This window comes from Stegodyphus dumicola, chromosome X1 (genome assembly GCF_044657685.1).
Source record: "Stegodyphus dumicola isolate Sdum_Otavi_A_Nest chromosome X1, ASM4465768v1".
Classification (NCBI taxonomy): Eukaryota; Metazoa; Arthropoda; class Arachnida; order Araneae; family Eresidae; genus Stegodyphus; species Stegodyphus dumicola.
In genome coordinates this window covers 200,967,775-200,983,337 of record NC_140780.1, presented here as the reverse complement: position 1 = coordinate 200,983,337, position 15,563 = coordinate 200,967,775, and the positions used below count along the sequence as shown (strand labels likewise).

Sequence of the window (15,563 nt, the reverse complement as noted above, 5' to 3'; positions counted from 1 at the left end):
TCAAACCAAAGGTGAGCCTAAGTTGCCGAATGGCTTCAAAAAAAATCTAAATGCCTTGCTTCATCTTGAAGACATAATGACGGTGTCTTGTATATACTTGACGAATATTAATTTAAATTATTGCATTTGTCCAGGGTGGCCCAAGGTTAATTTTTTGAGTTAGCTCTTAGAAAATAGTTACAATGCTTCTCCATTTCCCAGCAGACGTTGTTATGAAAACTAGGCGTTTTCTTCAACAAGCTATCGTTCTATTTCTCATTTGAATACACCCCGCCCGGACAGGAAACGATAGGACTCCAGACGTTACTGATAGGGTCAGTCTGATTCTATCAGTGACGCCTGGAGTTCCTTTATTGGAGTCTTCCTGATCTTATATTTATAATTGTAATCGGCTGTACTTAACTTTATTTTAACTCATGTTCCTTTAAAAGGGTTCATAGTATTTAATTATAAATCTTCTTAGAAGAGGTTTTTAAACTTGGCCTTAAAACTAATAACATTGTACTAAAATTAGAGAGCTATTTTAGTGAACAACACACCAAATACGGTCCAGCGTTATATTTGAATTTGCCGCCCACAAGAGTTGCCGCCCGATGCAAGAAACTGGGCTTGCCCCCCTTTATATCCGGGACTGGGTAAACATGCTCACACTGCACTGTATAATTATCGCAAAAATTGAAGAATTTCCTAAGTCCCAAAAATTGCTGAAGAAATTAGTGAATTCGGAAGTTATTGACCGATTTTCTCCAAATTTTGAAACTTCCTCCTCCTGGGGCTTGAGTTGAAGGATGCCGTTAATTCCAAAATGCTACGCCAATTAGGGGCTTAATTAGCAGGCTGATTAGTATTACTCCAATACCTCTTGTTTACCTTTGTAGACTGGTTTCAGTTCGAAGACGACGGGGGGTAGATGACATGCGGTTGACCGTCGGAGTGGGAAAAGGTCAGAGTTCACCAAATTAAAACGTGGTAAATCATATACAAATTAATTTAGCGTCTTTTAATTATCTCACTGGAATAAAATTACCATCAAAATATTCGTGAAGATGTGGAGCACCCAGCAGTATGAAACTCCAGGCTCATCTATGAAAGGCGACTGCTGGGCGGGCGTTCAAATACGCGTTGTAAGGCTTACTCGGGTATTTGAAGCGTAGATGAAGTAATTAATCTGTAATTAATTAAATGGTGGACCAATCTTGAAAAAATTTGCATCGATGTGCTCCTTAAGATGTTGGCTATTCACTGCAGGTGGTTTTAGCTAGATGCGCTGCGTATTTCCGCGAATGCTGGGGTAGAGAACGGAGCGACAAGGGAAAAACCTTCACACACGGCGTCTCTAAGCGAACTACTGTACGAACGCAATAGAAAAATATGGAAAGTGCTTAAAGAATGTATACGACAAGATCTTTAGACCACCTAGTTTAATTGCCTCAAACTCCCAGGCTGGCAGCAACAACACGCAAAAAGTGTATCAAATCTTAGATACTATTTTTTGGGTTGAAAAGTCTAATATAAATACGATTACTCAGGAGAAAATTCGTACAAGCATCAAACATTACTTACTATACGACGAGAGTTTTTCTCTTTTGAGCTTAGGGGGGATTCTAAGCTGTTATTCCATCGTATCGAATTTACTTGTATGCGAATTACTTCTATATTGTGTGACTTTTGTGTGCAGTGAATAGTGGAAATCTTCGTCAAGGATTAGCGACCACGTGCTATGGTGAGGAACGAATTTCCTACAGCTAAAATGGATACATCTGTAGTTCGGAACCACGTGCTAGAGTTAACGGACGAAATGTATCGCTTTGGGGATAAATATCTAGGAGGTAATTGGAGGGCATTGATAAATGCGGAATCATTAATTTTAGAGGACTACCTGTGTGTGTTACAGAACATGGAATAGTTAAAAAGTAAGATTACGCTGATCGACATAGATTTGGAAACTATGAGCAACTCTGAAGGTGTTGAACAGCATATCCATTTTCTTCGGAACTTATATACCAAAGAACACGGATTCACCGAGGGACTGTTAAGGATTTATAAAGGTAAGTGTGAGTTTTTTGGTGCATATAATCCTGATTGTGTTAATTTAAGTATTATTATTATTATATTATTTAAATATTATTAATTTAAGTATACTTTTATTATTTATGAATTGTTTTTCATGACCGTTTTAAAATAATTTAAAATTTATGCGTCTCTCTCTGCACGTAAGCAAAAAGTACTAAACTGCGTACATATTCCTTTTAACACTGTCTTTTAACTTCATGACTGCAGATTTAAATTTAAGACTATAAGTAATTTTGTCCTTCATTTAGAAAGACTTCAAAGAACCATCTAGATCTTCAAAGAAACTGTAAGCTCAACTGTGCAAACTTATTGCATTGTCTTGTTGAAGTGTAATCAAACCTGATGTAATGTAGAGATAGCTCAATTAAAAATGACAAGTTACATCGTCTAATGGAAAATTTTATATGGCCTAAGCTTTTAAAGAAAAAAAAAATGCTTTATAAAATCTGTTCATTTAAATAAAACAGTAGAAGTATTAAAAGAAAACCTGGTATCATTTTCAGCTAATTTTGTAAATAAACAAAGAAAACTACTATTTTATTTTTTTAATCACCTTTGACCGCCGTGAAGTCGCGTTCATCTCTACAACGAAACTTGGCGACGAAAGATCTTTTCATGCCCAACCTTGGCGCGATGATGACCTCCTCAACTAATCCTGATAAGATTTACAGTAGATGGGCTATTTCAAAAACTATACAAAACTGTGAGGAGATAAAGTTTCCTTATTCTTAGCTGTCAGTGCTTCTAATGAACATATGAATTCAGAAACACGAAGACAAAGTTACGCACGTCACTTTTAAAACGTTAAGGATCAGATCGAGACTCTTAAACAATCATATCTGAGTACCAACTTTAAAATCGTCTTCAGAGTATAGATTTCAGTAATCTTTGGTAAGTATATTGAAAAATAATAAATTTTTCATGCATATTTTAATGGTTAAATTTCTTTTCAATTAAAAATATCGAAAGTTTTTTTTTTTTTTTTTTTTTTTTTTTTTTTAATTTTTAGCAGGGTCATTAAAAATTTACTTTTAATTTTCAAATTAAAATTTAAAGTCGAATTGCGATAAATGACAATTTGTTTTTGTGTCTACTATTAGCTAAATTATAAAAAAAGGAAACCTTATTCATGTTATTGTTTTTACAACTCCGAAAGGGTGAATATTTTTTTAAATAATTCATGCAATTACAATTTAAAAATGATTCTTGAAAGGTGTAGCAGTCACTTCACTCTAATGCAAGACTTTTACATTTCAAAACTTTGATTTAACTGAAATTTAGGCAAAGCAAAATATTAATTTAACTAGAAGCTAAGTTAAATGTCAGTACATTTAAAAATAATGGTCATAATAACTTTAAAACTGCTTCGTTTGTAATTTATAACTTTCCACAATTTCCTAAAATAATCATAACTTCTTTATTAAAAATATTAATTATAATGTTCAGCTTCACATTTAAGAACTTTTAGCTAACCTAAAAAAAATTATGCTTACCGAAGGAAATATTTTAATATTAATTATTTCTTTCCCAAAGTTAAAAAATCATGTTTTATGCTTTTTAAAAAATTCAAATTCAAGTTTTAATAATTCTAGAAATATTGACCTTAATATGAATATCGTAGAAAGAATTAGTGATTTAAAAGTCGTTTCTAGAGAGTTATCGGCGATAACCTTCCTTCTGCTTGCCCTTTTACAGAATAGATGTTTTAGATCTCTTATTTACATTTTTCAAAGGCCAGAGTATTATAACTTAGCATAAAAATAAATAGCAGTAACTATCAATCCTGTATTATTTTAAAATTCGATTAAGAACAATTTTAAAATACTACTGAATTAACCATAATCATAAATTCATGTTAATCAAAATAATTGCAAATCTTGTTGAAATTATAGTCTTTCGAAATACAGAATAAAATTCAAGTTCATTAAAATTAAGAAAAATCTCAACTCATTACTATTTGAACTTGTAGCTATCTCATTTTCGTTACCATGGAAACAATAAATTGTTCTTTGTATTGTGCCATCCTTATGCTTAATATTCTTTTATCTGCTATATACAGATAAACACACATGTTCTCACTGGTTGCACTAGAAAAATACCATGCTCTTATTATTTAAACAGTACCCAAAACATCATTCTTAGTGCCCTCAGATAGATTTCACGCTTATATCTAAATAGCTGCGATATTTCACTATTGTAATTTATATAAATGCAATATGAATGCTTTTTATGAGTATGCATATTATTTGAATATTAAGTATTGTGTTAAAATATGTTTTGTACTTACTCAGGAAGTATAATTTGTGTAATTAGGACCTAATTATTGCAGATTAATGTGATAAAATTCAGAAAAAAAGGGTTTTATTTTAAAGAAAGATTTAAAGAAGCTTTCTTTTACTATACCTTCAGAAAAAATTGCTATTCAGTCACTTCTGACTAGATTATTTATTTATCTTTGACTATTTAGAAATAATTTATTTATTTTTATTACTTTGATTAGACAATGTATTTACTTGATTTATTATTGTTGTTTGCATTTACTTGTAGATTGTTTATTACCTTTGGCTATTTAGAAAATTTCCATCTTAAAATATTGATGCCGTTATTAAAATATTACCATACGGCTCCTTCATATTAACTAATGCAAGACAAATGTTTTTCCGAAGAATGTGGATGTATTAGTAAACATACATATATTTACGCATTACTTTTTTTTTTAGCATTAAACCAAGAGGAATGTCATGGAATAATGTAGATGACTACAACACGCGACAGGAAATTATAAAATGCGTTGTAGTAGGGGATACAGCTGTCGGGAAAACTCGCTTGATATGTGCACGTGCATGCAATGCCTTCCTTACGTTGCCACAAATGCTCGCAACTCACATACCTACTGTGTGGGCGATTGATCAGTACCGAAATCATGAGGTAAGATAATTTTTAAATTTTTAATTTATTCATTGCCTTTCTGTTGCCAATGGGTTAAATCTATAATTGCTTCAAGCAACAGTGTAAAGATAATAACAATACGAAGCACTGTGGCCTACGTTAATGAAGTAAGGTTTTAAATAGAATGTATTCCACAAAATGCTTGTCACATTAGAAAGCATTATGAAGAAATTTTTCTCTTCTAAAATACACTGCAACTGCTTTCTAGCTTCATAAAATTTTTTCTCGATTCATTTAAATCGTTGCGTGACGCTCCACCCGCAGCTTTCTTTTTTCCCATTCCCACCAAATATTTAATAATCATTTACTTCTCTAATAAAAAACAAATTTCAAAACAATTTACCTTTACAGATCTTTGCATTCAAGCGCTAAAATATAAGGTTATCTAAGTTGATTTATTAGAAACTTATTAGAAAAGCATCATTTAGCATGTGATTAAAAATTTTCTAATTGTGTATGTAAAGAAAGGAAATCTCAGATTCAGGAAATTAGCAGCAACTGAACCTTAAAGAAATAAAAGCTTATTTGCTAATCAGCCTATTCAGGTATTTTGGTTCTTTCTTTAGAATTCGCAAAGAGCTTATAAGGAATTCCTGCATTCCTCCGCGCATACTCTCGGGGTACAAATGATAGTATATCCATCTAAAAGTTGAAAACTCCGGCAATAAACAGATTTCTTATGTTTCTTGATTTTGCCTGAATAAAACTGTGGAGGCCGATAATTCGTCGCAAAGTCTCGGGGCTGTCTGCCGTTGTCCTTTAAATGGGGGAGAATATAAAGAATTATCACGACCTCCCTTGAGTGTTCTCTTGCTGTAAACGGTTATACATCCAACTACCAGTTGGACGATAAATGACTCAAATCCGGGGGGGGGGGGGTGCTGGCCCGAAAATTCTAATGTGCCTACAAGGTTAGTAGGGAAAACGGAACTTAGCAGAAAAGAAGTATTCGTGAAACGGCAACAAGCTAAAAGTCTCATGATGTTTTCTGTCTTATTGTAAAGGAAAAGATCTGCTAGTTTGCAAAATCTAGCTCATTCGAATGGCGTAAACGGTATAGTTCACAGGAATACATCATGCTTGCTTCAGTTCAATATACTGAATTAGATATCACATTTATGAAAATTAAAAACTTAATGTGCATGTAATTTAAAAACCATAGTTAATGTGAATTATTAAATATGTGCTCTTATACCCAATTTTAATTCAGTATTAGAGTTCCGATATCATCGTCTCGTGATTATTATTGCTGTTATATTAGCGATACGAATTTTCAGTATATTTTACGACGAGAGCCGTATTTAGACTTGATAAGGCCCTAAGCTATTTGAGATATGGGGCCCTTTATAAGTCTACTATAAAATATAAGCCATGTTATACTATATTTTAATACTACGTTTATATTATATTTTAATTTTTAAGTTATAGCTTGTGTAGCTTATACTTGAATCCGGCCTGTTTACGACTATACAACTCGAAGAAAGAACTGAGTTTATGGCTTAATCCGCTTTCAGTGTTCATTAATTATAGCAAACGAATTTGATAAAATTAGTCTAGCGAAAGGGTTTTGACTACCGTCGTAAGCATTAAAAATAACAGTGTGATTTATTGAAGTTTCACTCTGAATGCGATACTGAGATGCAATTTTACGTGTTAAATAGATTGACACATTTTTCTTCTAACTTTTGTAAAGCAATTTTAATCTTTAAGCCGGTTAAGCCGTATATATGCATTCAACAATATTTTCCGTAACACTATTAAATAAACATATGTGTGTTTTGAAAGTTGCCTAAACAATTAAAGTAGTGCATCCAAAGAAAAAGCCAGCTATAAAGCTGAAGATATATAAACATAGTAATATAGATTAAAGTAATACAATCTTCCAGAATAAAAGCTATGCAGGTCTCATTAACTTTCCTCACAAAGAAATTTAAAGTTATAAAACGTCTAATGCAGTTAAAGCTAAAAGATTAACACGTGCTATTAAGTAGTGAAGTGTTAAGCTTAAATTATCTCCTGTAAATGGAAACAACAGATTTGAAGTTTAAAACACAATGAAAATAAAGTTATATTTTGTACAAGAAAAACAAAATTGCATTTTGAATAACAGAAAATAGAAATATATTTTGAAGTACATTACAGTCATTAGATTAAAATTAAATTGACTATAATTTTTACATTCATACTGTTATTGACAGCTGCATGTGATTATCGCAGATCTGCCTTTAAGGTGGGTGCCAGTGCTGCTCATAGGGCCAATGACCTTTCTATTCTCATGTGAGAAAAGTTAGTGTATTTAGTCCCATTGGCACAACAGACAAGTTCAACGCCCTTTCTATTATCGCGTGACTGAAGCATGTGCATCTAATCATTTCTGCTTTTCGAAATGTTTCAAAAGAAAATATTTATTTACACGATAGAGAGTTTAAAGGTTGGAAACAATAAATCCAGAATATTTTGCAATCAAATTCCACATCCTATTATAAGTCCGCGGGAATACCGTGTTTCTTTTCTGTTGCCTTCAGATCCATTATGAATAAAGGGATTTAATGAATTCCGGGTTCTCTCTGATGTTTAAAATAGCCCCTTAATAAAATTTCTCTAGAAAATTAATTATGTATTCTTTTAACGTTTACCATATGACTTGAATTTGATTTAATTATCCTCAAACAGCTGCAACTGAGAACTACTTGCTATTCATGATTGTGTAATTGTTATGTACTAGATCTGCAGCTGCTATAGGCTTAGGATCAATGGTTTCTTTTTCGTCATAGTTTCAGTTTTCGCAAACATGACTTCGATGCTTATTTAAATCTCCCCCTTTATTTCTAGGAATTAGATTCTTATATTTTTAATGTTGAAAGATAAATTAAGTTCCTGCTATTGTTCTTGAAGCTACTAAAATTTGCGAAAGTTAGATTCTATCATAAATAGAAATAGCCATTCTTCAAAAAAGATAGGCATTATCTTTCTAGATATATTTTCCCCCTTTCTGTCGGTCTCTTTTTTTTTTTTTTTTTTTTTGTTGTTGTTGTTGTTGTTGTTTAGATTTCAAAACCCATTATATGCAAGTTTCAAAACCTCAGTTTGTTAAAGCTGTTTTTGTCTTTCGATTTAAGCTGATGTTAAAACTCTGTCGCATGGGTATCTAGGTCACTTTTATTCCTCGTTCGATATTAAATTAAATCATTTCATTTATTGATAGCTCATGGAGAAATTTTAAGAATGTACTCCATGGGCAATTATATCGATACCTACAATATTTTAATTACATACACAGCTCATGATTTATTCATAATTTCAATACCGCAAATGTTTTGTGCATTCCCCCATTTGCAACGTCTTTTAGGTATTTAATTTGCAACAGTTGCCTTGATTTTTCTCCCAATTTACTAACATCTGCAATTTACTTGTAGAGACATTAGGACATTTTTGGAAGCATGAAAGATGAAAAATTAGCAACGCCTTCGCCGGGAATCGAATCGCGGACCTCTGGAATATGCGCCAAGCGTGCAGACCACCACACCACGAAGGCATGCCAATAAGGGGGAAGAAATAACTTTCATACGCCTCTTTTTAAAGAGCGACTGGGGTTTTTAAGGGACCCAGTCGCCAAATCCTGGGCCAGGAGAATCATTAACCATTACTCTTTTAGTTCGGGCGCGAGTTGTAAAGACATTAGGTTAATTGGAAAAGCCGGGGAGATGAAAAATGATCAAACGCCTTCGCCAGGAATCGATTCGCGGACCTCTGAAATACGCGCCCAGCGTGCAGACCACCACACCACGAAGGCGTGCGAAAAAGGGGGGAATACCTTATATACTAATACTGAGTTTTTCATGTGCTGACAGTAAAGCCGGAAGTCTTGGAGATTTGAAACACTTAAATACTGAAGGCATTAATTCCTATTACCTAAGATTTAAGATATTTTATGATGCGGTTATAAAGTTACTCAACTAGTTTTGATTTGAATCATAATTTATTTAGCCAGTTATGGATGCCCTACTATTTACTTCAATCACTATAAATGTTTGTATAAGCTTTTGTCATTTATTTAAACGTTCATTAATTTAGCTAATGATTTTAATAACAGAGAGCGAATCAGAAAACCCAGAACTCTTATTGCAAATGTTGTTTACTTTAACAATCGAAGAAATTTGCAATTTTACTGCTTGGAAGAAATATGTTTGACCTTCTGTGAAATCCTCATGCGTCTTAAGAGTGAAATACCAAACTCAAGGAGCGGAAGGACAGATAAGAGGTCAGTGAGTACGCTACTTGTTTAAGAGTCTCATGCAAGAAACGAGGTTTGCTCTGTTAAAATATATATATATATATATATATATTAGAAAAGCTGAAAAGACCTGCTGGACAACTTCATAAATGAGAATTTTGTCATGATACATGATAATTCCATTGGTGATTATTTTTTACAGAAGAAAAAAGAATGCTGACTTAAAAGAGCAAAATGTTATTTACATTTTAATTATGTATTCAATTCGAAAATCTAATTAACTTCCTTACAAGCGGGTTTTTGTTTCTTTTATTCTGGTGGAAATTTTTTCGCCATCACTTCAAGAATAGATTTAAATTTAGGCAAAACAGCAACCTTATTTCTGCAAAGATTTTAAATAAAATACTGTGATCAGACACAAGTCCCTCTTCTTCAGGAGTAAAGAAGAGAGAAGCGATGATCCTGTTTATATCCGAAACAATAGGTAGAGCTAAGCAGACATGAATGTAAAGCCATCTGCCAAGCTTTATGAAGGACTAGATTGAAACTGATGTCATTAACTAAAGAAAGTAAATCTTTGTGAATGTGAAAAGCTTCAAGGAAATGCAATTTACCGATGAAGAAACTGGATTGATAATTTTTTCAGTCAAATTTTTGTTACGTTTCCAACTATGATAAGCTAATGAAGATTTGTGTATTTCTCCTTTTTGGATGTAAGATTCATGTTTTTATGTAAAGGTATTTAACATATTTGCTACATTTTTCCTTAAAAGTAATAGATATTTGGTGGCAGCATGCAGCATTCTTTTGTTTGAAAAATGATGTGAAACACTTTTATGTTATGAACGTGAAACTGAGGGCTGAGGTTAATACAGTTAATTGCTTCATGATGGGAGCTCATCTCCATAATGTGCTTATTCCCACTGCATTCAGCATAGTTCCAAGAATGCATCCAATGTTTATATATTCAATTTGTTTTTCTCAATCACATACCTATTTTAAATACCAAATCTGAGAAGTTTTGGATAATCTCGCGATATATTTTTTACGAAAATCTCTTCAGAGCTTCAAGTGAAGTATCACTTCCAGTTTGTCAATTTTAGCCAAAATCTAATATGATGTTCCTATAGATATAAAACTCTTAAATAATGAAACTGAAAATTTTTGGATTATATTTTAATGTACTTGTTCATTAAAAACTGTTATGAACTTCAAATAAAGTACCACTTCCGGTAGTCCATTAAAGCCTGTTATAGGTTTCATGTAAAATACCACTTCTTGTCCAATTTTACCCCAACTCTAATCAACTCTTTATGTGAATATAGGTATGGATAAGAAAAATGTTTGGAAGTTTCATATAAGAACTATCGAGGACCAAAAACTCGTCACACATACGCAAACACACACCAGACAGACATCACTTACAAATTAGTAAAAACGAATTGTGGAGACCCTAATTCGTGCTTGCCCACTAAAAACTCACACTCCAATGTATGAACATGAATAGTAAACATTACGTCCCTTATCTATGTATATAGGTGGCTTGAGGTAAAAATAACATTTTTACGATATACGTTTGTTGCTTTTAAATAGCTTAGTTTGTTAATCCATACCAGATTAAATGTGAAAGATAAAATATCTTACATTTACCGAATAGTAACAGACTCAAAAGAAAAGTGAAACAACGCATTTACAGTGCACAGCATTTAAAGAAAATCAACACAAAATCGTATTGAGAGACTAATATAGCTCTTTTAGGCTAATAAAATGCGCAATAAAAATGCATAATGAACAATGAGAAACGGAACCAGATAACATAACGAAACGCGCTGGAAACCAATCAAAAGTGTACAATGCGTAGAAGTAAATGATAAATTCAATGTAACCTTTTAAACGTTCCTCCCGTCTTTATACTGATATTTACGGAAACTTTGTACTCTTAAAAAAAAAAAAAAAAAAAAAAAAAAAAAAGACTTCCATACTAAAAAAAAATTGACTGAGATATTTAATTTCAAAGTTTGAGCTTTTTGATGGTATATTCAATTTGCATTGAGGGGTCGGTTAATAAATAAATAAGCATAATCCAAACTTCATTCCCCCCCCCTTAAATGCCATTAAATGATATTGTTTTAGGATTTACAAGTGTCGTTAATTTATAATTTTGTTACATTTGGTATACCAACTGAATTTTCACACAAGTAAATTTATGAGTTTTCAAATTTTAAAAATACATTATTATTATTACTGTGAAGCTTTATTCCTTTAGAATAAAAATATGCTAATCGTGCAAAAAATTCATTAAACTACAAACTTTTTTTTTTACTTTTAATCAATGGGAATAATATTACCAGTTGGCTGCGTGCTATTACTGAAGTGTATCAGTGTTTTCTGGAGAATGAATTCAGTAAGATACTATGAATAAGATTACAATATTGAAAAAAAAAATATATTGATAAAGACTTTTCACAATAATCTATGCACAAATGCTCATCACTTAATTTCTTAACTTCAGAAACCTTTTACTAAACTGATATTTTATTTTTAATTTATGTACACATGCAAACATTTGACACTTCAATTTGTGTACGGCCCCTAAATATGATCCTCAACGTAAACATAAAATATGAAAAAACAAAACATAGCTTCCCCCATACGTATATAACTTCATTTATTCTTTTCCAGATGCTGCAGACTTTTCTTAATTACATGCACTTTACTTTTTATATTGTTCTTGTTCAAGAGGAATGAATCTTTTCGTAATAGAGAAAGAAATTTCAGTATGCGATTAAAAAATAAGACTTGTCAAATTTTATTTTTCTATAGTTTTCCGTTCAGAATAGTTCGGGAAAAGGGAAATCTTTTCTTAAAGTCTTTTTCGACGAGACAGATTTCTGCTCTGAAGAAAAACCAAATTTGGCAGCATAGTAAAAAAACGTATTAGCTAATGTCTTGTTTACTTTCTGAACGTCCAGTGGTCATCTGATAAGATAGAAGTTCATGCAAGTGCACAGGTGTTTGGCGCCTTTGCCTAAAGATTAAGTATAGATGTTTAAAATAAGGAACAGATAAGATAATGTCGATTGAGTAAATTTAGTGGTTTCTGCAAATGTACTTCAGCAGAGTTGTCAAAGGTTATTCCATGATTCTTCAAAATACTTGAAAGATGAGTTTGAAAATAATGCTTACATCCGCTTATTCCCTAGTACGAAAAGATAAAGTTTTCATTTAAACAATATTTCAACACTCTCGAGTTTATTTTTCATATATTTTGCAGTTTACTTCTAGTGTTATATTAAGTCTCGATAAGTTACAAGAATTTAACATGAAACATCATTCCTGCTTGTTCAAAGCAATTAAATTTTGAATTTATTGAAAAATTTACAGTTTATCGCTTCAGAGCATACATTTTAGTATATCAGATTATAAGTAAATACTTACAGTAATTAGATAAAAGCAATTTAATTTTCTTTAATTCTGCCATATTACTATAAACTTGGGACATTCAAAATAACTTGCTCTGCTACTTGGGGACATTCAAAATAACATCAGCTGGAGTTAAATTCAAGTGACGTAGTCGAAGACTAATAAAATACATGACTTATATGCTGGCTCAAGTAAGTAACGGTGAGTATTTAAATGACGGCTAACAAGGTAGTTAAAGCCGGACTAAACTTTCGGGAAGGCTGACGATGGTATGTAACTGCAATGTAAGGCTACTAGAAGCTTTAACTCTAAAACGTTCAAACTCTCGGCTTAAATACACAATAACTAATTTGCATTCTGGTGAGGACTATGGAAACCAGATGTTAAATAAAGGTTCAGATCCATATAGATGGTAAATTAACCTAAAATCCTACATTTTTCGCCCCCCAGAATTTAAACAAATCGAAAACGAAGATCTTAATAACTTTGGATAAGATGTTAAATTCTAAAATCTAAAAGCACGAGCCAGCTCTTCCAAAAACTCATTTCAAGTCCACCGCCACCGAGTGTTAAAGTCACTGATCACTAGTAGTTAGACCTCGGTTAGATTTCAGACTATCTGCATGAGCTTTTCGTAGTTTTCCTCTTCTATAACGTGTGTACGAGCCATTTTTCCTTCAAAAGCCCTCCACGAAGGCATTCCTTCCCTTGAGTAAATAGCCCTCACGATCTTTATCGTAATCAACCAAACCAAACCATTTAAATTCCTGAGGTTAAATTCACATTCTACAAAATTTCAATCACCTTCACATTTTTCAGATTCCTCACCGACCTTTGTCTCACATCTCCTTCCAGGAATCTGGAAGAAAAAGTAGTTTAGCTGAGAAAATATGAGAAAAGGCAGTATTGCACGTACAAGAATAACCTTTTCCTCTTACCCTGTTTTTCACCCCTCTGTCCAGCTTTGTCTTCGATGAAAGAGTGCGTAAAATTGCAATATTTCAACAACTACCTGAATTCCTACATAATTGTAAGCATTAGGCACACCATACTTCAGTGACTGTTCTAGACTTAAATTTCATTTAACTTTCAAAGTGTTAACTAGACAGCATTAAATCAATTCATTTACAATATGTTACCTTTCAATTTTTTTTTACACTCTATCAAAAATACATTTTGTTTTTACAATACATTAATGTTTAACATATCATTGTCTGCATTTAAGATAGTAAACGTCATTTAGTATACTACAATTCAAACCCAGCACTGTTCAAGGCAGGAGATTTATCTAATAGAGCTTTTATGAGAGGCCTCTCAACCTGCTCATAATATTTTTAAAAATTTTTATTCACATACCCTCCTACAGATTCGCTATTTTTTCCTCTTATACATGAAACTGTTCTCTTGGTTCTAGTCTTTAAAAAGAGGTCGAATTAAAATTTTTCTCCTTTTTCTTCCAGTGTCCAAGAAAGTAAATGCTTTAGTTTTCAAACCATTTCCCCCACCTTATTGATCTCACGCCTTTGATTACCGCCATAAAATTTTTATTCTATACTATAGCAAAATCCAAAATGCATTGCCTCATTAATTAATTTCTGAATATCCACCATCTTAAATTAATTTCTGAATATCCATCATTCTTTCGACTGTTTCTAACAAAAAAAGTTTATTGAGCGGATGATCAACATCCTGCCAAGGAATATTTTAGCCGGTGTATACAGCGGTATCGCGTTTAGTAGAACTTAGTGCATAGGCTAGTTCTTTAACACAGCTAGCCCAGAGTTAATAGTAATTTCTTACATAACTGCCTATAATTTTAACTACATTTTTATACCCCCTGTGGTATTCGACTGTGATCGGTAAGGGACGATTTTAAAACTTTATGTCAAAACCTGTACACATTTCCTCAAAAATCTGACTTACGAGCCAATACCTTAGATTATTTATATTGAAGCTCCGGATTCTGATATAAATATACTTAAATATATACTATACCTATGAGGATTTTCGAGGACGCGCTTATGGGCATAACTATTTGTACCCAATTCGAAAAAGGATTAAGAAACAGGAGCAAGTATCTAGTTTTGTTTCTCACTATGTGGGTAGAAGCCTAACAGAGAAATTCCTATGATTTCGTTAGGATATGGGGCTTTTATGGTACTTAGATGACCGACTGGATTTTAATTAATATCTTGATTTAACTGGCAAGTCATAGTGGACCTCTCTGAACTATTTCTCTTATTCCAAGAAGACCTGGCAATGCCGCATTCGGTAGTTCTTATAAATGTTTAATCTTAAACCCTCTGGGATAATCGGTCGTAATTCATTGTTCTTACCTTTTCCTTTCAAATGAAACAGAAAGTTATCCATGTTTTCATAGTTGACGGCCCTGTTCCTAATTCCAGTTGAGCGGATGATCAACATGCGAGGATGCATTCAAAGTGTTCAAAGCGATGATGGTCTTTCAAACAAGCACAGGCATTTTTTAATTCTGGGTCTGCATGTAGTCTGAAGTAACTGTTTCTCGTGAATCTAAAATTTGTAAGTCAGCATCGCATATTTCAGTTCTTTCTCTCATCATCTAGCTTAATTCTTGATAGGAAATCGGCCACAAAGTTTTCTTTCCCCAAGGTATGTTTAATTTTTAAATTATATTCTTGTAAATAAGAGACCATATTATGAGTTTGAGTAAATAGCTTTTCCTAGAATACAGACGTATGATGACGGCATGGTCAATATGCACGGTAACAGGTTCCTTGCCAAAATAAACTTGATATTACTGAACGGCAAACAGCACTGCAAATATTTATCTCTCCGTAGCGGTATAATTTGTTTGAGTTGGATTAAATGTTTTGCTAAAATGTGCTACGGGTTGTCCGTCTTG

General features: G+C 32.6%; 1 protein-coding gene across 3 annotated transcripts in view; it reads left to right on the top strand.

Annotated features, from left to right (window-relative positions):
• Positions 1 to 2,713: 2,713 nt before the first annotated feature.
• Positions 2,714 to 15,563, top strand: part of LOC118202595 (rho-related BTB domain-containing protein 1-like) — a 102,077-nt gene continuing 89,227 nt past the window's right edge. The window contains exons 1-2 of one of the 3 annotated variants that reach the window (XM_035374768.2): positions 2,714 to 2,964; positions 4,794 to 5,001. In XM_035374768.2, coding sequence (XP_035230659.1) covers positions 4,810 to 5,001 — 192 coding nt within the window. In that variant the 5' untranslated portion in view covers positions 2,714 to 2,964; positions 4,794 to 4,809. Of the gene's footprint in view, positions 2,965 to 4,156; positions 4,307 to 4,793; positions 5,002 to 15,563 lie in introns of those variants that run through there. The other 2 variants (XM_035374767.2, XM_085808008.1) reach the window with 2 other exon arrangements.